Raw genomic sequence first — 22322 nt, forward strand, 5'->3', positions numbered from 1 at the left:
GAACACAATTTAACGAGGTACAAAGTAAACTAGTCAAATTACCTTAATTCAAGAACAGTGTAGCCATTCCTCAATCCAAAAATACTTCCAATAAATTCATTTCTCATATGCTGAATCTCAACATTTGTAGTTTTGCAGAATCATCACAGAATCCCTACAGTGTGGAAACAGGCCAATTGGCCTAACAAATGCACACTGCCCCTCCCAACAGCATCCCAACCAGACCCATCCCCCTTGCCTTTCCCTGTAGTCCTGCATTTCCCATGGCTAATCCATTTAACTTACACACCCCAGGACACTACGGGCAATTTAGCATGGCAATCCACCTAACCTGCACATCTTTGGACTGTGGGAGGAAACTGGAGCACCCAGAGGAAACGCATGCAGACACGGGAAGAATGTGCAAACTCCACAGGCAGTTGCCTGAGGGTGGAATCAAACCCAGGTCCCTGGAGCTGAGAAGCAGCAGTGCTGACCACTGAGCCACTGTGTCGCCCCTAATCAATTAGAAACCAATAGTCTCCTATTCCAAGAGATGTGCAGCCATATTTCTGTTGCAGACATTCACAGATCCCTACCTCCAATTCTTTTCTGAAGTCACTTCTCCTTTCACATATGAAATACTTTTCCAATCATGACATGGAGATTTGCCTACAGAGAACTGCCCCAATGTCCGTTTGTGGTCCACAACCACAATCCCCTGGAGAGCTTTGTAGCCCTTCTCCACTACTGCTGAAAAAATGTTAAGATCTTTTTCTCTTCTCAGAACTGCAGCTCCTTCAAGTACACATCCTTGGGGTTATACTCTGGTCTTCAAAGGAAGAAAGAGTTGTTGTCCCACTAGAGATTAGTACCCCTCCTCCTCAGATCAGCAGCCTTCTGTCTCCATTTAAAAATGAACCAATTTCTGCCATGCTGTCCTCCTTTTTTAAACTCTAAAAGCAGGAAGATTTATTACATTTTCATGTTTACCAAGAGGAGAGGACTTATTTTAAGCAGTTTGAAGGAAAAATTATGAACAGCTTAAGGGAAGCATACTGACAAAAATTTAATCAAAGGAACAGGATCAGGCTATTCAGCTCCTTTGTTTTCCATTACTTTGTTAGATCATACTTGATCCGTACCTCACCTCTATTTTTTCTCAACCTTTTGATATACTGACATAACAAAAATATATTGAGCTCAGTTTTGAAAATGTCAATAATCCCACTATCCACAGCCTTTAAGTAGTTCCAGATTTCACTGTCTTTGTATAAAATGTTCTTTCTGATGTTACTCCTAAGTGGGATACCTCCAAGTTTAAGATTATGCACTCTTATTCTGTATTCCTCAGTCAAGAATGGTTTCTTCATAGCTACCCCTATCCTTGTCAGGTTACCACTTAACCTTCTAAAGTCAAGGCAGCTTGTCTTCAATTTAACCCTCTAAATCCCAGCATTATTCTGGTGAATTTATGCCAAATTCCCCTCCTAAACCAAAGTATCCTTCCTGAGGTATGATGTTTAAAACTCTTTGCAATGCTCCATGTGGGGCCTTGTCAATGTTGTGCATAACTGAAGCAGCATTGCTTTCCCTTATTTGTACTGCACGTCCTTTGAATGAGGTTCAATATTTCATTGTCAATTATGATTTGTACCAGTGGACCAGTTTTTTAAACGGATAAGAAAATATCCAACTCAATGTAGCATTTTTCCTACCTTCTGAATTAATTTGGGCCCCAACCATAATGACTGCTTGAAGTCTAGATATCCCTTCATCATCCAATGGGCCAACCTTATCATTATTCTGGACTTACAGAAACCCCACAAAAATGAGGATTTAAACATTCTAAACATCAGAGCTATATCAAGGCAAATAAAATTGGATGGTCTCTCCAAGGATATAGATTCAAGCTCAGAGATGCAGGCACCAACTTAGCCAGTCCAAATCTGATATTTCCTGAGGCAAGATGTATGGCCTTGTGGAGTCACTTCTTGCATCATTACCTGGGATCTTGAAGCCAGTTACCTGTTGCAGCAAGACCTATGGCAATGGAACTAAATGGACGATACTGAACCTCCCACATCTGAAGTGGTATAGCAACTAGGTGAAGAAAAATGAACACAAATGGTTAACCAAAAACTCCAATAATACCTTCATTCTTTATTTTTCAAGGATAGCTTATCGTTCATTGCTCTCCAGTGACATGACATTAAACAGACCAGGTTCAAGTGACAAGCATTCCGTTGTGTTCTCATCCCCTCAACACAAATGCATTTGAGTACCAAAGCTGATGTTTCCTTTCAGAGCTCAGTAGCACATAGTCTAACTGGTTCGCATCAACTACTACCCTAGTTAATATCAGCAAACACAGATCAAAGATCAGACCTGAGACTTCCTTGACTCACTAAGCCTAAAAGAGTGTCAGGCCATGTAACTGATCACAATATGCATAAATCAAGATTTACCAGTTCAATAAATCCTATAGTTCCAATGTTCTTTACAAACCATATGTATCTGTAGAACAGAGTGATAACCAGTCATAACATGGCAATAAAGAGCAACATTCATTCTCAAATTGCAGTATTAAAAACAAATGGAAAATTCTTGAAGGTGGTTATAAAAGACAAAACCATAAAGGCTAATCTGTGTGTTCTGGTCTGTTGGTATTATACCATCTTCAGGCCATGAGAAAGAAATATTGGAACAGGAGTAGGCCATTCAACCCACTGAGCCTGCCCCACCATTCAAAATGATTGTGGTTGATTAAACACTTCAGTGCCTTTTACTGACCCCATCCTCATAACCTCGTAATCAGAAATCTATCAAATCAATCTCAACACATATTGAGTCTCCACATCCCTCTGTGGTAGAGGATTCCAAAGGTTCACAACTTGCCGAGTAAAATAATTAAAGGAGTTTGAGGAAGAAGTGCTGAATCAAGCTATAATGGTGAGGGCTGACTGGCCAGTAATATTATCATCACTAAAACATTGTTGTGCCACTGGCCAAAAGCTGCATGTAGTGAATGGCCCACACTGTCACCTGTAGCTTTAGGTCAGGTTTAGCTGGTGTTAGCAAGTGCTTCAGTATACACCAACAGAACATACAGTCACAGAGTCCTACAGACTGGAGACAGGCCCTTCGGCCCAAATGGGTCCATGCCGAACAAAACATTAATCTACGCTAACCCCATTTCCTCGCACTTGGCCCATATGTCCTTCTAACCTTTCCTCTCCATGCATTCGTCCATGCCTTTTAAATGTTGGTAATGTACCCACCTCAACCACTTCCACTGGCAGTTCGTTCCAATGCATGTTACGCTCCGTGTAAAAATGATGCCCCCTCAGGTTGCCATGTATTCTTTCCCCTCTTACCTTAAACTGATGCCCTCTAGTCCTCAATTCCTCAACCCTGGGGAAAAAAGACTGAGTGCATTCACCCTATCCATACCTCTCATGATCTTATACACCTCTATGAGATCCCCCCTCTCTGTCTCCTATACTCTAAAGAAAACAGTCCTAGCTTGTCCAACTTCTCCCTTTAACTCAGTCCCTTGAGTCCTGGCAACATCCTTGTACATTTCTTCTGCACTCTTTCCAATTTAAATATATCCTTCCTATAGCAAGGTAATGAAAACTGAACACTATACTCCAAATGCAGCCTCACCAACCACACTATAAGTGTTCTGTTGATGTAGAGTAGGAATCTGAACTATACATGTAATAACAAAGAAATATTTGTCCAGCAGAACCATTCTGCATACCTATCTCTCCAGGAGAGAGCTTCAAGGTATAATGGGTGCATTTGCTTGCACATACGTCCTTGGGTAAGAGTTGAACTTCAAAGATTCCCTGTAGCTGAGCGATCCACATCAACAAGTCCCCATCATGATCTTTCACCTGTGCAAAAACAAGAACAGTCTTCTCAGCTTTTCTCTTCATTTGTAGTTAATGCACATGGCTGCTGCAGTTACCAGAACAATGATTTCACAACTATCAACATCAAATAAATATCCAGTACATAATTATCTAACCAAGGTCTGAAAACAGTTGTAGGATTGATTGTGCAAATGCAATCCAGAAACAAAACATACAAAAAAAAGGAAGTTTCTGGCCCTTCAATACTCACAACTACACTAAAACATGGACTAATTGTTCATATTCTTATCCAACTAAAGCATATGTTATATCACCTTGACAAATGTGTCCTCTACAGCGCCATTCTCTTCTTGCGATGCCATCAGCAACCAGTTGGACTCTGCCAGTTCCACTACCGGAGGAAGGAAGTAGGGTCGGTGATAAAACGCACGGATTACCTTTGCAGCTGCTTTGTTGCAATTCTTCCTGTGCAGAAATAATTCTTATCTACAGTCGCCATTCAAAGATTGAACATTATAGCTGAAACTCACTCCAAACAGCTTCTTAGCCAACACAAAGCAGAAGGCTGTGAAAACCAGTGTGAAATTTATTCCGAGTCAGTTCTCAAAACCCATTTAAATCAAATTAATCTGCTAGTTTAAAAAAAAATCCAGCCAGTGTTTAGATGAATACAAGAACCAAATCAAATGATGCAAGACAATGTATTGCAATGGACAGCATCCACATGAAACACTATTGTGAAAGAACTTTTGAGTGTTAGTGGTAGGCTGTAAAATTAACAATTCAGAAAAAGATTGGCTTTAGATGGACTGATGAATGAAAATTGGAATCCCTCAAACAACAAGTGAGACACAGATGGGAATGACTTACATATAGGTATACAAAACTGTAACAAAATCAACAGATAAGAGAGTTGTACGAGTGCAGAGTCACGATGTCACTATAGTAGTCAGACTTTAATAAGCTGCCAATTAGCTGCTATGATTCATCAATCACCTCAGTGTGCAAAATATTTTATGAATGAATCAGCTGGGGTGGGGTGGGAGTTAAGATTCAATTTTATTTTCTGTTTGGTCATTCTTTAAAATACTTAAAATGGCACTGCTCCTGATTTCAGAGTTAGGATTGTTTCTAAGTAAATGAGACACAAATTATGGTCTTTTTGTTTTAATGCTTTTTAATATTGTGGGGGCTGAAATAATAAAGAACTGTTTTGAAAGACTGCTACATGTTCTGAAAAGCAAATAACCTGATAATTATGGCAAGCAGTACATAAATAGTTGTTTGAACATGCAGTAATTGAAGTGGTTGCAGACAAATTGAAGCTGAGGAGTTCTGTGTACACTTGTAGGCGGGTGGCAATAAGTTGTTGGTCTCTGGACTAGTGACTGGTTATCGATTACAAAAGCCTTTTGCTTGCCAACCACTGCATAATTTGTTCTCAGGTAACTGAATAGCTTGGGCATGTGAATACGATAGAGAGAGGTGTTTTGATTTCCACCAGCACTGAAGTTCTCTGTTGTCTGCAGTCAAAACCCATTTTAAACCTAAAAATAAAGAATTCATCTTTCCGTCAACAGTTGTTCTAAACCTTAATTTCTAACTGACAATTCAGACCTTTTATAAGTAAACCTTGGGTGTCTTACAAACCAGAGAAAACACCCAGAGAAAAAACAACTGAGAAGTAATTTTCTGACCAGTGTAAGAATGATCTTAGCAATTTGTGAATAGAAACCACTGAAGTGCTTTCCAGCTTTCCCTTGCCCATAACCTAATTTCCCTGTCTGTTGTTTATCTAAGTATGTTTGCAAAGGGATGTTTATAAGGTGATCAGACTTTTAATCTGTAGTATTCTATTCCAACAAAATCTAATCTTGTATGAATAGTAATTCTCTTTAAGTACAGAAACTTGGTCCGTGCTTTCCATCAACCTGGTTTCAAAATCAAGTAACTTAGGATATTTTGTGTATCTATTTTAAAACCTTTAACTCCGGGAAGAGAAAAGCCTATTTCCAGCAGGCTAATGCGGTGAGTTGCGATAATGGATAAATCTATTAAAAGCCTTTTTAAACACACGGGTATTTTTTGGAGTAAACTGCATCTTCATAGAATAGAATCTCACAGAATCCCTACAGTGTGAAAACAGGCCCTTTGGCCTAACAAGTCCACAACGACCCTTGGAGCATCCCACCCAGACCTCACCCCTTATAACCAACCTAAGCTACACATTCCTGAACACTATGGGCAATTTAGCATGGCCAATCCACCTAACCTGCACATCTTTGGACTGTGGGAGGAAACCGGAGCACTCAGAGGAAACTCATGCAGACACGGGGAGAATGGGCAAACTCCACACAGGCAGTCGCCCGAGGGTGGAATTGAACCTGGGTCCCTGGTGCTGTGAGGCAGCAGTGCTAACCACTAAGCCACCATGTCACCTAAAAGATTTGTCAACTCTAATGGAGAGTGGAGTCATAACTGAAAAGTTCAGATTTATCAGTTGAAAAAAAGGGAAAACTAAGATTTTAATGGTTTTAAAGGGTGGGTAGGTTAAAGAGTACTCCATTCCTACAAACATACAAATCAGAAGTAAGCCATTCAGTCCTTTGAGTCTGCTGTCATTCAATAAGATCACGGCTGATCATAACAAGATCTTAAATTGACATTCCCACCTTCTCCTGATAACCTTTTACCCTTGCCTCATTACCATCTATCCACCTCTGCTTTAAAAATATTCAAGGACTCTACCTCCACCACCATTTCCAGGGAGAATCCTAAAGACTCATGACCCTCTAAAAAGAAAAAAAACTCACTTCATCTGTGTCTTAAATAGGTGACCCCTAATTTTTAAACAGCGACCCTGAGTTATAGATTCTCCCATAAGAGAACATACCGTTTCCACATGATTCCTCAGGATTTTATGTTTCAATCAAGTTGCCTCTTATTCTTCTGAACTCCAGTGGATACAAGCCTCGTCTGTCTAAACTCCATTAGACAACACTCCCATTATGGGTGTTAGCCTTGTCTGAACTACCTCCATTTACATCCTTCCCTAGATAAGGTGATCAATACTGTGCACAGCACTCCAGATCAGTCTCATCAGTCTCTTGTTTAATTGGAACATAACCTCCCTACTTCTGCATTTAATTCCATTTAACACCATTAGATTTCTTAATTACTTGCAGCATCTGAATACTAACCTTTTGCAATTCATAAATGCAGGCACCCTGAACTCTGCAATCTCTCACCATTTAGATAATGCTTTTTCAAAAATTCTTGACAAATTGGACAACTTCACATTTTCCCACATTATGTTCCATTTGTCCCATCTTTGTCACAGAGCCTATCAACCTTTTTTATAATCTCTGTAATCTGAAGAAATAATGGACAGGACAAACTATGAAGTGTTAGATATTTACATATAATACAGGGAAGGGGGAAAATAAAGAAAACTAAAAGGCCTATTAATATAAGAGCAGTTTCTCTCCCCTTTTAAAAAACCTCCTCAAATCTGATCTATTCTGTAACAAAAACAGAAACTGCTGGCAAAACTCAGAAGGTACAGCCGCATCTGTGGGAAGAAAGCAGAGTTAACATTTCGAGTCTGGTAATTTTTATCAGAACAGTTCTAATGAAGAGTCAATGGACTCAAAACGTTAACTGTGCTTTCTTCCCACACGTTATCAGAGCTGCCAAGTTTCACCAGCCGTTTCTGTTCTTGTTTCAGATCTCCAGCATTCACAGTTCTTTGCTTTATTTTTCTGATCTATTCTGTCTTGCTTTATACCCTCTATTAGTTAGCATCTGTTCAGCTGTATGTTTCAATTGTGGAGTATCTTCAAACAATTTATGTTAAAAGGTATTTTATAGAGGCAACTATTATTAACGTTGCACAACATCACATCTTGGACATAAATATAAATTGGTCAAGAGAGGAGGAAAATAGTCATATTCAAAAAGGGTGACTATTGTTTGGAATTCTGAGGATGGTGCAAATTGTACCTCCTCATCCAGCATCCTCCATGTTCGACACCCACAGTGCTTCTAGTTTTCCCTGTACTCGCATCTGGTGGCTCCGCATCAATCTTTATTTCTGATACTTTTTTGTTATACTTATAAAAGCGTGGTTAGTAAGTTTGCGGATTACACCGAGATTGGTGGTAAAGTGGGCACTGAAGGCGGTCATCGAAGATTATAAAGAGATCTTGATTTATTGAGTCAATAGGCTAAAGCGTGGAAATTGGAGTTTAATTTGGATAAATGTGAGGCATTTCATTTTGGTAAAACAAACAAAGACCAGACATATACAATTAAAACTAGGGCTTTGGGTTGTGTTGTAGAACAGAGAGACCTAGGAATTCAGGTACATAATTCTTTGAAGTTTGCATCAAATAGTGGTTAAGAAGGTGTTTAGCATGCTTGCCTTCATTGCTCAGACCTTGGAGTACAGGAGTTGGAACATTAATTGAGGTTGTGCAGGACATTAGTGAGGCCTGTTCTGGAATACAATGTCCAGTTCTGGTCTCCCTATTATAGAAATTATATTATTAAGGTAGAGAGGGTTCAGAAGAGATTTACCAGGAATGTTGCTGGGAATGAAGGGTTTGAGTTATACGGAGAGGTTGGATAGGCTGGGAAATTTTTTCATTACAGTGTGGGAGGTTGATAGGTGACTTTATAGAGGTTTATAAAATAATGAGGGTTATAGATAGTGAATGGAAAGTGTCTTTTCCCTATGATGGGACATCTCAAGACTAAAAAGGGGCATATTTTTAAGGTGAGAGGAGAAAGATTTAAAAAGTACGAGGGGCATTTTTTTAAAAAACACAGTGGTTCGTGTGTGGAATAAACTTCCAAAGGAAGTGGTGGATGCGGGTATATTTACAACGTTTGAAAGACATTCAGATAGTTACATGAATGAGAAATGTTTGGAGGGATATGGGCGAAGCGCAGGCAAGTGGGACAAATTTAGTTTGGGATTACAGTCGGCATGGGCTGGTTGGACGGATGGGTCTGTTTCCATGCTGTATGACTCGGAGTCAATGAATCTATGAATTCTCTTTGTGTTATCCATTAGACATACGATTGCTACAAGTCAAGATGAGGCCTTTACTCAGTTGTGGAATAAAATCTTTGTACATTAAATGTACTTTGTATTTTTGTTGGCTGAAAAGGTTCCATCAGGGCTTCAATCACTGACTACGGCACTAAGAGTAACTTGTATTCGATTTAGGATTGTTTTAATCCTGACATGTAACCTCCAGTACTCTAGCATGTTCTCCAGTCTGGCAACGGCCCAGTCCCAATGCTCCCAGATTAAGAACGTGCAAACTCATTTACACATGGTTTCACTACCGCATACTCCTAGCGCACGTCCAGGCTATCGAAAACAAAATGGACGAATTCAGACCTAGACTTATCTTTGAGTGAACGGAGGGATTGCTGTGTGCTCTGTTTCACAGAGACATGGCTCACTCCTGCCATACCTGATGCGCCTTGCAAGCTGAGGAGTTCTCCATACACCGCATGGACTGCACGGTGTCCTCAGGTAAGGCAAAGGGCAGAGGGGTATGCTTCCTAATCAACACCTCCTAGTGCTCAGATATGGTGACCCTAGCATGCCATTATTCCCCAGTTAGAGTACCTTACACTAAAATACTGTCTCTACGATCTGCCGCGCAAGTTTACCTCTGCCTTCCTAATAGCAGTTTACATACCACTCCAGGCGGATGAGAGAACGCCCTGGATGAAATTTACACCTCCACAAACACTCCGGAGACGAATTTCCCCGAGGACTTATTTGTTGTGGATGAAGACTTCAACCCGGCCAACTTTAAGCGGGCACTGTCAAAATACCACCACTAACACATCTCCTGCCCAACGGAGGGCTGAACGTCCTGGACCACTGCTACACAACCAAAGATGCCTACCGCTCCATCCCCTCCACACTTCAGAAAATCAGATCACAACCCTGTGTTCCTCCTCCCAGCCTAGAAGCAGGAGCTGAAATGGCAGGATTCTTCACAGAAAGTAATACAATGCTGGTTCAAAGCAGCGGACGACGGTCTCCAGGACTGCTTGGAATTGATGGACTGGACCACTCAGGCACTCAGCGGAAGATCTAGACGAGTACGCCATTACCGTCATGGCCTTCATTAGCAAACGTGTGGAGGGCTGCACGCCGAAGAGGTTAATCTGGATGTTCCCCAACTGGAAACCTTGGATGAACCGGGAAATCCACTGCCTACTGAAGATCAGGTGTGTGGCATTCAAGTTGAATGACTCAGCCCTATACATAGAATCCAGATATGAACTCCACAAAGCCATCAGAGATGCCAAGAGGCAGTACTGGACCAAATTAGAGGCTCAAACCAACCATATGGACACTCGCTGCCTGTGGCAAGGCTTAAATAACATAACAGGATACAAAATGAAGCAGAGCAAGACAGCAGACAAAACACATCACTCCCTGATGCTTTCTATGCTTGGTTCGACCAGGATGCCAGTGGCACAGTGGCACAGTGTCACATGCCCAGATGCACCTATTCCCTCCGTCACCACTGCAGGTGTCAGTTCGGCCTTCCGGAGGGGCAATCCAAGGAAAGCGATGGGCCTGGACAGAGTCCTCGGCCATGCACTTAGATCCTGTGCAGACCAGCTGGCAGAGGTATTCACCGACATCTTCAACTTCTCCCTCCTACAAGCCAAAGTCCCCACCTGCTTCAAGAAGACCACCATCATCCCAGTACCAAAAGAAAGCACATGCAACCTGCCTTAATGACCACCGCCCAGTGGCTCGGACCTCCATAATCATGAAAGGGTCAAGAGGCCAGTCATGGCCTGCATCAACTCAAGCCTTCCAGCCTGCCTTGATCCCCTGCATTTTGCCTACTGACATAATAGGTCCACAGTGGTCGCCATTTCCCTAGTCCTGCACTCATCCACGGAACATCTGGACAAGGATACCTATGTCAGACGCCTGCTCATCGACTATAGCTCAGTCTCCAACACCATTATCCCCTCCAGACTGATCTCAAAACTCTGAGACCTAGGTCTCGGTTCTGCCCTCTGCAACTAGATCCTCGACTTCCTGACCCATAAACCACAAATCAGTGAAGATAGACAACTTCACCTCCACCACGATAACCCTCTACACTGGAGATCCCCCCCCACCCAAAAGGATGCATTCTTAGCCCCCTACTGTACAGGGACTGCGTAGCCAAATTCTGAACAAATGCAACTACAAGTTTGCTAACGACACCACCCTGGTAGGGCAGTTATCAAACAATGATGAGTCAGAATACAGAAAGGCGATAGAGGACTTGATGTCATGTTGCAATGATAACAACATCTCTCAATGTCGGCAAAAGAAAAGAACTGATCATTGACTTCAGGAAAAAAAAGGACACACCCCTATTGACATCAACAGAGTGAAGGTTGTGAGAGTTGAGAGCGTGAAGTTGCTAGGAAGAACGATAACTGACCTGTCCTGGACTTCCCAAGTAGATGCGACGGTTAAGGTGGCACAGGAACGCCTCTTCTTCAGCTTAGGAAATTTGGCATGGCCATAAGGACTCTCATCAAGTTTTACATAAAAAGTATACTGTCCATAAAGCAGAATGGCCTGATATGGCAACTGCTGTGCCCAGGACCGTTATGAAACTACATAAGGTAGTGTGCACAGCCCAGACCGTCACGGAAGCCAACCTTCTACCCACGGACTCTGATTACACGGTTCACTGCTGCGGAAAGGCTGCCAACATCATCAAAGACCCATTGCACCCCGATAATACTCTCCTACAACCTCTTACATCAGACAGAAGATGCAGAAGCTTTGAACACACGCACCAACGGATTCAAGAACAGCTTCTTCCCTGTGGTTATTAGACTGATGAAAGAATTCTCCAACTTCAAATCATGTTGATCTTGCTTCATGCACATCCTGTGCATTGTAATCCGTATGCCTCACTCTGTCTAAGCCCCCTATCATCTGTATGAAATAAAAACCGAAAGAACTGTGGATGCTTTAAGTCAGAAATAAACACAGAAATTGCTGGTCTGGCAGCCTTTGTGAAGAGAAATCAGAGTTAATGTTAACAGTTCTGAGGAAGGGTCACCAGACCCGAAACATTAACTCTGATTTCTCTTCACAGATACTGCCAGACCTGCTGAGCTTTTCCAGCAATTTCTGCGTTTGTCTATGATCTGTCTGTCCTGCTTGCAAACAAAGCTTTTCGCTGTACTTAGGTACACATGACTACAATAAATCAAATCAAACCTGTAGCTGATATCAAAAGCAAGTTAGTTGGCCATGCTGGAGAGATGACATCAGTGGATCTAACAAAATTTCTCCATCCTCGGCCACTCATGGGACTTTTATACTATCTGTCTAGGCTGGATTTATCTTCAGCTTTGGACAAAATGCAGCAATTCTCCTAACCCCTCATCAGAGATAATCAATTTTCTTAAAAAATGAACATCTCAAAATACATACTAAATACTGGGTGAACAGCAGTGTTTTTAGCCAGTCTTCATAGTAAAAAAATGTTCACTTCTGTAAACATCTCATTTCATAATGGATACATTTTTAAAAATAATTTTTAGCTTAGGCATTGACTTTACATTTGAATGCAAGGAACTGTGAAACTGGTAATCTGGGGTTAACAATTTGAAGGGTAAGTTGTGTTTATTTAAAAAGATCAGAATTAGAAGCGGAAAAAAAATAACTTAAAACAGATGACACACCTCTTATGGAGTTTTTGCTTTGAACTGAAGAACTACAGTTACTTCAATAAAAAAATTAATTATTTGTATAGTTCCCAGATCAAAGCAGCTAAAAGCATCTTTGCTGTGGTTGGTTCGCTCACCGAGCTGGTTCATTAGTTTGCAGACGTTTCATTACCCTGCTGGGTAACATCATCAGTGCAGCCTCCAATGAAGCGTTGTTGTATTTTCCTGCTTGCTACTTATACTCTGGGTTTTTCTTTGCAGTGGTGAGTACATAGGGTCTAATTCTATGTCTTTATTGATGGCCTTCTTGGTGAAAAACTAGGCCTTTAGGAATTCCTGTGCTCGTCTCTGTTTGGCCTGTCCTAAGGTCCTGACGTCCCAATCAAACTGGTGATCTTCCTTGTCTGTACGTATGGAGATGAGTGAGTATCAATCATGTCTTTTTGTTGCCAGTTGGTGTTCATGTATTCTCGTAGCCAGTTTTCTTCCTGTCTGTCCAATGTAATGTTTGTTGCAGTCCTTGCATGGAATCTTGTATATTACGTCGGTTCTGTCCATAGTAAGTAAGGGCTCCTTGGTTCCTGTTAGCAGTTGGTGTAGGGTTGATGTAGGTTTGTGTGCCACTCTGATGCCCAGTAGTCGTAAGGGTCTCGTGGTCAGTTCAGATACGTTTTTGATGTATGGTAACGTGACCAGTGTGTCGGGGCGTACTTCCTGTTGTGGTCTGTGTGACAGGCATCGTCGGACCCAGCTGTTCGGGTATCCGTTGTCTTTAAATACTTGGTGGAGGTATTCTTCTTCATTTTGGCGTAGTTCTGGGTTGCTGCAGTGTGTTGTGGCTTGTTTGAACAGTGTTTTCATGCAACTCAGTTTGTGGGTGTTGGGATGGTTACTGTTGAAATTTAGGACTTGATGCGTGTGTGTGGCCTTTCAGTATATCTTGGTCAGACCCTACATACACACTATTGCAAAGAAAAACCGGAAAAGGAGGTAATCAACTCCAACGGACCCCAGAGTTTAAATACCAGGTGGGAAAATACAACAACGTTTCATCGGAGGCTACACTGACAGAGTTACCCAGCAGGGTGATGAAATGTCTGCAAACTAATGAACCAGCTCGGCGAGCAAACCAACCACACCATCCACAACCCGAGCTACAAATCTACTCAAGAGTATTGAAAGCATCTTTGGAAATAAGGAGATTTCTTGGTGGAACCATCAGTTCTGGGAAGTTGCTCATTAAATTGACTAGAGATAGGAATCCTCATGCGGTCCCAGAAGGAAAGGATTATTTTGCAGGCAAAGATGATTAATTTCCATTTCTGTTGGGAGCATCCAGAGCATGCCATGTTGCCACGGAGATGAACCGAGGGGGAATAGAAAGGCTCCTTTTTTCAAAAATAAGTTATCAACGTGCTTTTTCTAACAGAAAACAAGCAGTTCAAGAAGATTCAGCCAAAGCCGTAAAGTGGCTGTGGGAGCCTTTGCACTTTGATGAAATTACATTAAGAAGTTTAAAAGAATCTCACATAACATTCATCACACAAGTCTCGAGTCTTACCACTGAATTGCCCACTGGTTAAGCCTCTGTTGACGGACTTTTTCAAAGAAGGCCATAGGAGTATCCTCCACCGAGTGAAGAGAGTCCCAATAACTGCACACTTCTGTGCTCTGCAGAACTGGGTGACCACTGTATAACTGAGAGACACACCAATTCAGGATCAACCATGTGCCCAAATCTTAATGTTACTTGTCTGTTCTCCACTTACCCATTTCACCAGCTCCCTCCTTATTCCATAAACTAATGACCCATCTCTTTTCCACACATACGCTCGACCTCATCCCACTTCATGAGCTCTACCCAAACCATCCAGACTCTCCCCAAGTAAAGTAAAATGCAGCAAATTCCCGACTGTAATAAAGCACTGCAGAAGTTACTGCCATTGCAAGATGAGATTTGGATTTGCAGCTCTTTCATCTTATACCATCAACCAAGATAGAAAAGAAACAAGCAATTAAATCAGAAGTTCAAATATGAAATAGATTGCACAATTCCATACCAGACTGTTCATAAAGGATAACTTTAATCTGTAAATCTGCCAAGGGAAATAAGTAAAACATCAACCCCCATGTCACCCACAAGGTTCATCAGCTTATACATTTACTGGTTCTTATTTCCCTCAACTCAGGAAGGGCACTGTAACTCTGAAACTAAGCGCTGAGAAAGATTTAGTAATTGCTGCTGGCAGAACCAGGGCACAACCACATACAAAGAAGAAGCAGGGCATGACATTGTACAGGTTTACTTTTCTCAGATTGATCCTGAGCCATAGTTCAGGCATTCAGAAAAGATGGTGAAGACTTGTGCTTTTTTCCAAAACAGTTTGTAAGGAACACATTATGTAGGTATTTATCACGTGGGCATGAAATCACTTGAAGGAAGGGATAAGTAGCAGTCCTGTTTAAGCACAAACAAATCCTGGTAGTTATTTTAATTAAAGCAACTTTAGAGAAGGTTATGACACATCTCTTGGGCAGGTAGGACTTGAATCTGGGCCTCCTGCTCCAGGGGTAGGGAAATAAACTCTTGCATCTTTTACCATTTAAATTTACAATTGTACAGATTAACTTATTCACCTGTCCTTAATGTCCTTGATTCGTTAGCTGCCAATTGCAGTGGTCAACACCCAAACTAGCCGTCTGGGAGCTCTGGCAGTAAAGCAGTAAAATTCCTGCCTACAGGTTTCTGGACAGAACACAAGACCTCATTACAAAGCACGCATTGTCAAAATATCAACGGCATACTTTGGAAGTGACAATTTCCACACGCAGGAACTGGAGTATGAATTTTAATCAGGCACTAGACTCGTAGTCAACACTTAGCTGATCCTGATGCAGCATCAATAGGAACAGTAGGACAGTACCTGTGCCGACAGCAACATGTGTAATTGGATACGCTAATCACTCCTGAAGTAGAACAGGGATGTTTAAAAAAAAAACCTGTATTGACTGACCTGAGTTAGGAATGGCAGAGTAAACTCTCTCTGTGCAACCCATTCTTCTGCCCCATCTGTTATTATGACAGGTAGATTCTGACGTAGATAATTCTGGAGAACAACTTTTGGATCTACTTTGCGCAGAAATTCCACTTTTGGATATCGTTGACACACCTAAACAATTTGATACACAAACATTCAGCTTAAAAAACAAACTGTAACAACAAAATAGGACAGGCAAGTAATTCCCCATATTAGATTATGGCTGATCATTTACCTCAATACCACTTTCCTGCACTATCTCCATAATCCTTAAAGCAAATATTCTGCAGAAGTCTCTCAATTTTTTTCTTGAGCACGCTCAAGAATTCAGCTTTCACTGCTGTCTGGGATTGAGAATTCCAAAGATTCAGCACTCTCTGAAGCAAAGAAATTCTTCCTTATCTCAGTCTTAAATGACAGTTATCCTGAGGTTGTATTCCCTGGTTTTAGATTCACCAACGAGTGGCAACATTTTATTTACATCCAGCCTGTCACACTCTAAGAATTTTGTCAGTTTCAATGGGATCAGCCTTTTTCATTCAAAACTCAAGAGAATACGGTGTCCTCAATCTCACCTCAAAACAATACAGCCATGCCAGAGATTGACATGGCGACTGTCTGCTGCCCTGCCTCTGTGGTGAGGATACTCCCCTCCAAACTGCATGTGATACAAAGGAGTCCTCACCAAAGCTCGATACAACTGCAGCAAGACATGTACGCTCCTGTACTCAAAACTCCGTGCATTGGAGACCAACATACCATGTGCCTTCCTAATTGTTTGTTGCAAATACACGCAAACTTTAAGTGATTTGTGAACAAAGACAACCAGGTCCCTTTGGACGTTCTTACTTCCTAAACTCTTACACTTTATGAAATAGTCTGTCATTTGTTTTTCCACTAAAATGAATAACTTCACATTTACATTATCTTTAATCTGCCATGTTCTAGATCATTCATTGTCCAATGCCTCTTGAAGCCTTGTTACATCCTCAACTTGGGTTCATATACAGTTTGGTGTCATCAGCAAAACTTGGAAATATTACACTCTGTCCCCACATCCAAACCATTCACATAGATTGTTAACATTTGTGAGTTAGCACTGATCCTTGCTGTACCCTATTCGTTACAGCCTGCCATCTGAGAATAATCCATTTAATTCTACTCTCTGCTTTCTGACTATTTGTTAATTTTTAATCCATGCTAGTACATTCTCCATAGCCCATGTGCTCTAATTTTATTTATCAACCATATCAAAAACCTTCTGAAAAATCTAAATACACCACATCTCCTCACTCATTCTCCTTTATCAAGATTACAAGTCATATTAAAATAAATTCCCAAGTTTGCCAAATATGACTTTCCTTTCTTAAATCCATGTTGACTCTGCCAATGTTACAATTCTTTTCTATATATCTATAATAATTTTAACATTTTCCCCACTATTGACCTCAAACTAATAGGTGTGTTGTTCTCTATTCTCCCCATTTCTCTCTTCCATACCTATTGCCACAACAATACCTGTCTGTTCCTTTAACTAACAAATCCTCTAAAAGATCTTCCTTTCTTTGTCCTCCACTCCAGTACAGCCAAAGCACCCATGCTACCATGAACTTGGCTGTCATTGCACCCCTCTGAGAAACCAATGCTGTCACCAGTATCCAAAGCAGCAAGCCAATTAGAGAGCAGGACCACAGGGAACTCCTACACTATCTGCTTAGTTGTCTGGGCTGCCTGCCAGTCACCCATTCCTTTCTGCCTCTATGTTCCTTGCCTGTAGTGTGATCACCTCTCTGAACATGCTGTTAGCCTTGCAGATTATCTAGTGTCTCCAACTACCACTTGAGCTCCAAAATCGGCACTCAAGTTTCCATCGCTGATGACACTTCTTACACACGTGGTCTAGGTCCCCAGTAATCCATGATTTTCCACATAATACCGGACACATGTTCCACGTGACCAAACTGCTCTACCATGCCACAACCTTACTTCACACATTAATATAAATAAATCAAGGTAAAATAAAGTTACAGTTTTATTTGCCTCAACTTAACACAACTTTAGAACTACTGATAAATGCAACCTAATATTTAGCACATTGCTTGCAATGAACCTTAAAAAAATTACACTATGTACCAAACTCCCACATAAACTTAAATTCGCTATGTCTCACTCAAAACATAATACTCCGATTGTGTGCTCCTTATTGAATGTACAGCTTGAAAAACCTGTCTCTTATGTTGAGTCCCTGATGAATCACTGGCAGTTTAACTTCCTGCTGCATTAATTAACACAAATTGAATCAACTTTTCTTAGCTGATTGATAGATGTTTGCTACTAGTTGGCAGAACCCTTTTCAACAGTGCATTAACTTCCTGGAAGGTTATTAGTTCTATGTCAAAGCCTGACTCTCAATCTATATCTAAACAAGAAAAGGACTTACCTGAACACACCACATTGCTACTTGTCCTGTCTACATCTAACTCACGTGCACAGTCACCTGAATACACACCCCTTAAACACAAACTTCTATCTACAAAAGTTTTTCTTCAAATTCTTTGTAAAAGCTCCAACTCCTATTAAAATATATAGCTCACAAAAGGTAGGAATCCTTCAAGTAGATACAGAAAGCTACGCCGACAGTATAGATAAGTGGCACAGCTGAAGTGCCTCACACTTTGCTGAGCCTAATGCTCACACCAGATCTTTGTGACCTCATCTGTCCAGCAAATAGCAACAGTAGTTCCTTGAGCCATCTGGTAAACCCCTGTTCTTAAAATAATAATAATTTACCACAAATTAAATAAAGCAAACTCATTTGAATTTTCCTTCACTGTTGAGTAAATTTCATATTAAAACATAAGCCTATGTCAAAGGAACTTTGTTTCTTCTTTCTACTTGCATAGCGTGCTAACATCAACATAGCTCACCTGCATTATCGGTATGAGACAGTGTAGTTGACAGAAATTTATCCGACAAAAATCACCTAACTATTATTCAGTCCTGTCTCTTAATTGTGTTTAAACACTGGTGAAACTTGGCTTCAAAGGATAGGCCCGAGTGTAAATGACATTTGTGGTACATATAAGTTGTGATCCCAATTCAGCATTATAAAGGCCCTCAAGGAATAACTTTAGAAAGTATTGCCACAGTGCTTGTTCACTCACAGTGATGCAGTCTGAGAGCTGCAAAGACTCAAGGCCGCTCTCAAAGTAATAAGGGTTCCTGATCAGGCAGTCAGTATTGGAATATAACGTCCAGTCCCAGTAAGGCAGTAACTGAAGATAAGAACAAATACATTTCATTAAAAAGAAATTGCCATCATTCAGGAACATGGGATGTAAAAGCTAGAAAGTTACATTCAATCTCAATGGTTAGGACTGAGCTAGAACATTCTTCCCAATTCTGGGCACCAGTTAAGGAAGGATATCAAGGCCTTGGAGACAGTGAAGAAGAATTTTCTTTGAATGGTATCTGTGATAAGAGATTTGTTAGTTAGATGCTGGATATTTTTTGCATTGCTCTCCTTACAGCGGACAAAGAGGAGGATTTAATGGAGCAATCATGACCAGTTTTAATAGAGGAAAAAAGGAGAAATTGGTTCTCATGCCAGAAGGGTCAGTAACCAGAGGGCACAGATTTAATGTAAAGAACCAGAAATGATGTGGGCAGACACCTCCCAGAAAAGCAAGTGTGCAGTGTGAAAGGGTGGGTAAAACAGAAGAATTTGTGAAAGGAAATTGGATAAATGCCTGAAGGAGAAAGACTTGAACACACAGGAAGAAATTAAGGGGTGTCAAACTAGTTCAGAGAAGGACAGAATCCCTACAGTATGGAAGCAGGCCATTTGACCTATTGAGTCCACACTGACCCTCTGAAGAGCATCCCACCCAGACTCACCTCCCTACCCTATCCCTATAGGCCTGCATTGCCCATTGCTAACCCACCCAGCACATCCCTGGATACCATGGGCAATCGGACTCCTACATCTTTTGACTGTGGGAGGAAACTGCAGTACCCAGAGGAAACCCATGCAGACAATCGCCCAAGGCTGGCATCGAACCTGGGTCCCTGGCGCTGTGAGGCAGCAGTGCTAACCACCGAGCCACCATGCTGCCCCTTCTAGGAAACAGCCGACACAAGCATGAAACAAGTGCTGTACAATTGTGGGGCTGAAAGTAACATATTTATTCCAGACAAGAACTTCCATCTTGGAAGACTAAATTTACGAACTCCACTTGAAACTGAGCCCCAAAACAAATGGGAGGTTCTGATCAGACAAAGGCTGCGTGGATGTTAAGCCCAAAAGACTTAGTGTATCAAAACAAACACTCCATCCTTAAGAGATAGTCACTTAAGTTGCTTCCACACAAGAGAAGGGGAGGAACTGTACATAGATGCTTTTCTCTCTGTTTGGGGAAAGAGGGAGGGGAGACAGAATGGATTACTTTGTGCAGCCCTGGAAGGTGCTTGGGGTATTAGATCCCCATCAGTCCCGCTGAGAATTTACGGCGTTTCTTAGAATCTCAACCAAATGCATATATTTAAAGGTTTTGTCACTGCAAATCTGTACTGGGGTGGAGGCAGACACTGACCTGAATGAGCAAAGCCCGGCCGCAGTAACTCAGAAATCTGGAGCCGGGGCGGCTGCAGAGCAGGATGCAGCCGAGTAAGAGTAGGACTCCAGCTGCGAGAGCGAGCCTGCCCCGGGCCCGGCTGCCGCTGTGGCGTCTCGGGGGTGTGCAGCACCGGAGCAGGGGCTCCATAAGCCGGCAGTATTCGGGGCCGGAGGCAGGGAGAACCCGGCGCTGGTACAACCTCTCGAACTCGCCGTCGAAATAGGAGACCTTCCTGGAGAAGGGCAGGGAGCGCAGCCCTAACCTGTTCCGTCCCCTCCGAACCCCCATCTCTGCTTCCCGAGCCTCCTGCCGAGATCAGAAACACTCTCTTAAAGAGGAATCTACCCCCCCCACCACCACCCCAAATCCTCCAGCTCTAACCAACCCTTCTCCTCAAAACCACCCAATATGAAGGCAAAAACAAAATTACACAGCAGCACGTATTTGTTTACTAATGATAGATTCTGGTAATAATAACTTGCATTTATATAGCGCCTTTACGATACCGAAGCATCCCAAAGATTTTCTGGGACCTTTCTCCAAGCGAAATTTGAAACTGCTGATTAAGATTTTTTTTGTTGGTCAAAGAGGTAGGTTTTAAGGGGACACCTTAAAAAGGAAGGGATGGAGAATTGGCTACTCCAGTCTTTTCCTGGTCGACTCTCTACTACCGTCTAACACGTAAGGTTATCCAAAATTGCGGGGACAAAGTACTCATTTACTTCTGTGCTCTGTCAGGCACATTATGCCCAGGTCCTGCACTCCTTGATTTTAAAAATGACTATCTGCGTTTTCGACTGCAAGACCGGGGTAATGAAAGGCCTTTTGTAAATGCACGGCCATTTCCCTTTAAATCGGTCAACAACAACTTGCATTTATATAGCTCCTTTAGTAGTAACATACTGTCCAAGGCATTTTCCGGAAGTATTATCAATCGAAAATTTGTTTCAGTACCAAGCAAAAACGTAAGAGGAAGCGGTCACCAAACGTTTGGTCAAAATTACTGTAAAGAACATCCGAAAAAGTGAGCACAGTGCTTTGAGGCATAAAAATTTGGGGGTGGCATTCAAGCCCATTAGGCTTAAGCAACTAAATGCATAGTTACTGGTGGTGGAGCAATCACTATCAGGTTTAAACAAGGCACCATAGTTGCAGAAGTGAAAAGATCTTGGGAAAAGGTGTAGGTGAAAGACTGGAGGAAGTACAGAAATAGCGATGAGTTAAGCTATGGAGGGATCTGAAAACAAGGATGAGAATTTTAATATTACAAGTGATAATAACTAGTTCCCTAACATGGTTTGTTTCGTACATGTTAATTCAGTGTCATACTGACAAGTTAAAATCTTAGTGTGTTGTTGTTAGCTTACCCTAACTAGAGGAGGGTATTATCAGAGGTATCTCCTTTTTTCCATTCCTCAGGTGTTGGTATAAGTGGTTGTGGTGGCATTTACTGCTCATGCCTAGATGCATGTGAGAATGTGCTGATGAACTAGCTAGATCCACAAGGCCGTTGGGGAGGGAGTTCCAGTATTTTGACCTAGCAACACTGAAGAATCAGTAATATATTTCCACAACAGAATGGCCAGTGGCTTGAAGGGGAATATGCAAGTGATGGTGTTTGTACGTTTCTGCTGTCTTTGTACTTCTCTATGGCAACGTTTGTGGATTTAGAAGGTGCTATTTAAGGAGTCATGGTGAATTTCTGCAGTGCATCTTGTGGATGGTATCCAATGCTGCTACTAAGCATTGGTGGTGGACGAACTGAATGTTGATGTAATGCCAATCAAGGGAGTTGCTTTGTCCTAGTTCATGTCAGGCTTCTTGAGTGATGGAACTATATTCAATCAGACGGGGGGTGGGGGGGCGGTGGGGGGTGCGGGTGCAGTATTCCATCACACCCTGACTTGTACCATAATCAATGGTGGACGTGCTTTGGGGCTCCAGGAGATGAATCACTCGCTGTAGGATTCTTAGTCTCTGACTGACTCCTGTAGCCACTGTATTTATATGCGTAGTCTAGTTCAATTTCTGGTCAAAGTATCCACTGGATGATGATGGTCGAAATTCAATGATGTAAT

At 41.7% G+C, this 22322-nt stretch overlaps 1 protein-coding gene across 1 annotated transcript; it reads right to left on the reverse strand.

Moving 5' to 3' along the window:
• Nucleotides 1–436: 436 nt before the first annotated feature.
• On the reverse strand, nt 437–20533 carry LOC109914956. Its single transcript, XM_020514572.2, has 7 exons — nt 20221–20533; nt 18793–18903; nt 15605–15760; nt 14152–14288; nt 4175–4325; nt 3746–3881; nt 437–2082 (listed from the first exon to the last, which is right to left on the reverse strand). Exons 1-7 carry the CDS (start codon nt 20530–20532, stop codon nt 1982–1984), a joined length of 1104 nt encoding a protein of 367 aa, XP_020370161.1. The 5' UTR covers nt 20533; the 3' UTR covers nt 437–1981.
• Between the last annotated feature and the right edge of the window lie 1789 nt (nt 20534–22322).

This window comes from Rhincodon typus, chromosome 24 (assembly GCF_021869965.1).
Source record: "Rhincodon typus isolate 14 chromosome 24, sRhiTyp1.1, whole genome shotgun sequence".
In the NCBI taxonomy this organism is placed as follows: Eukaryota; Metazoa; Chordata; class Chondrichthyes; order Orectolobiformes; family Rhincodontidae; genus Rhincodon; species Rhincodon typus.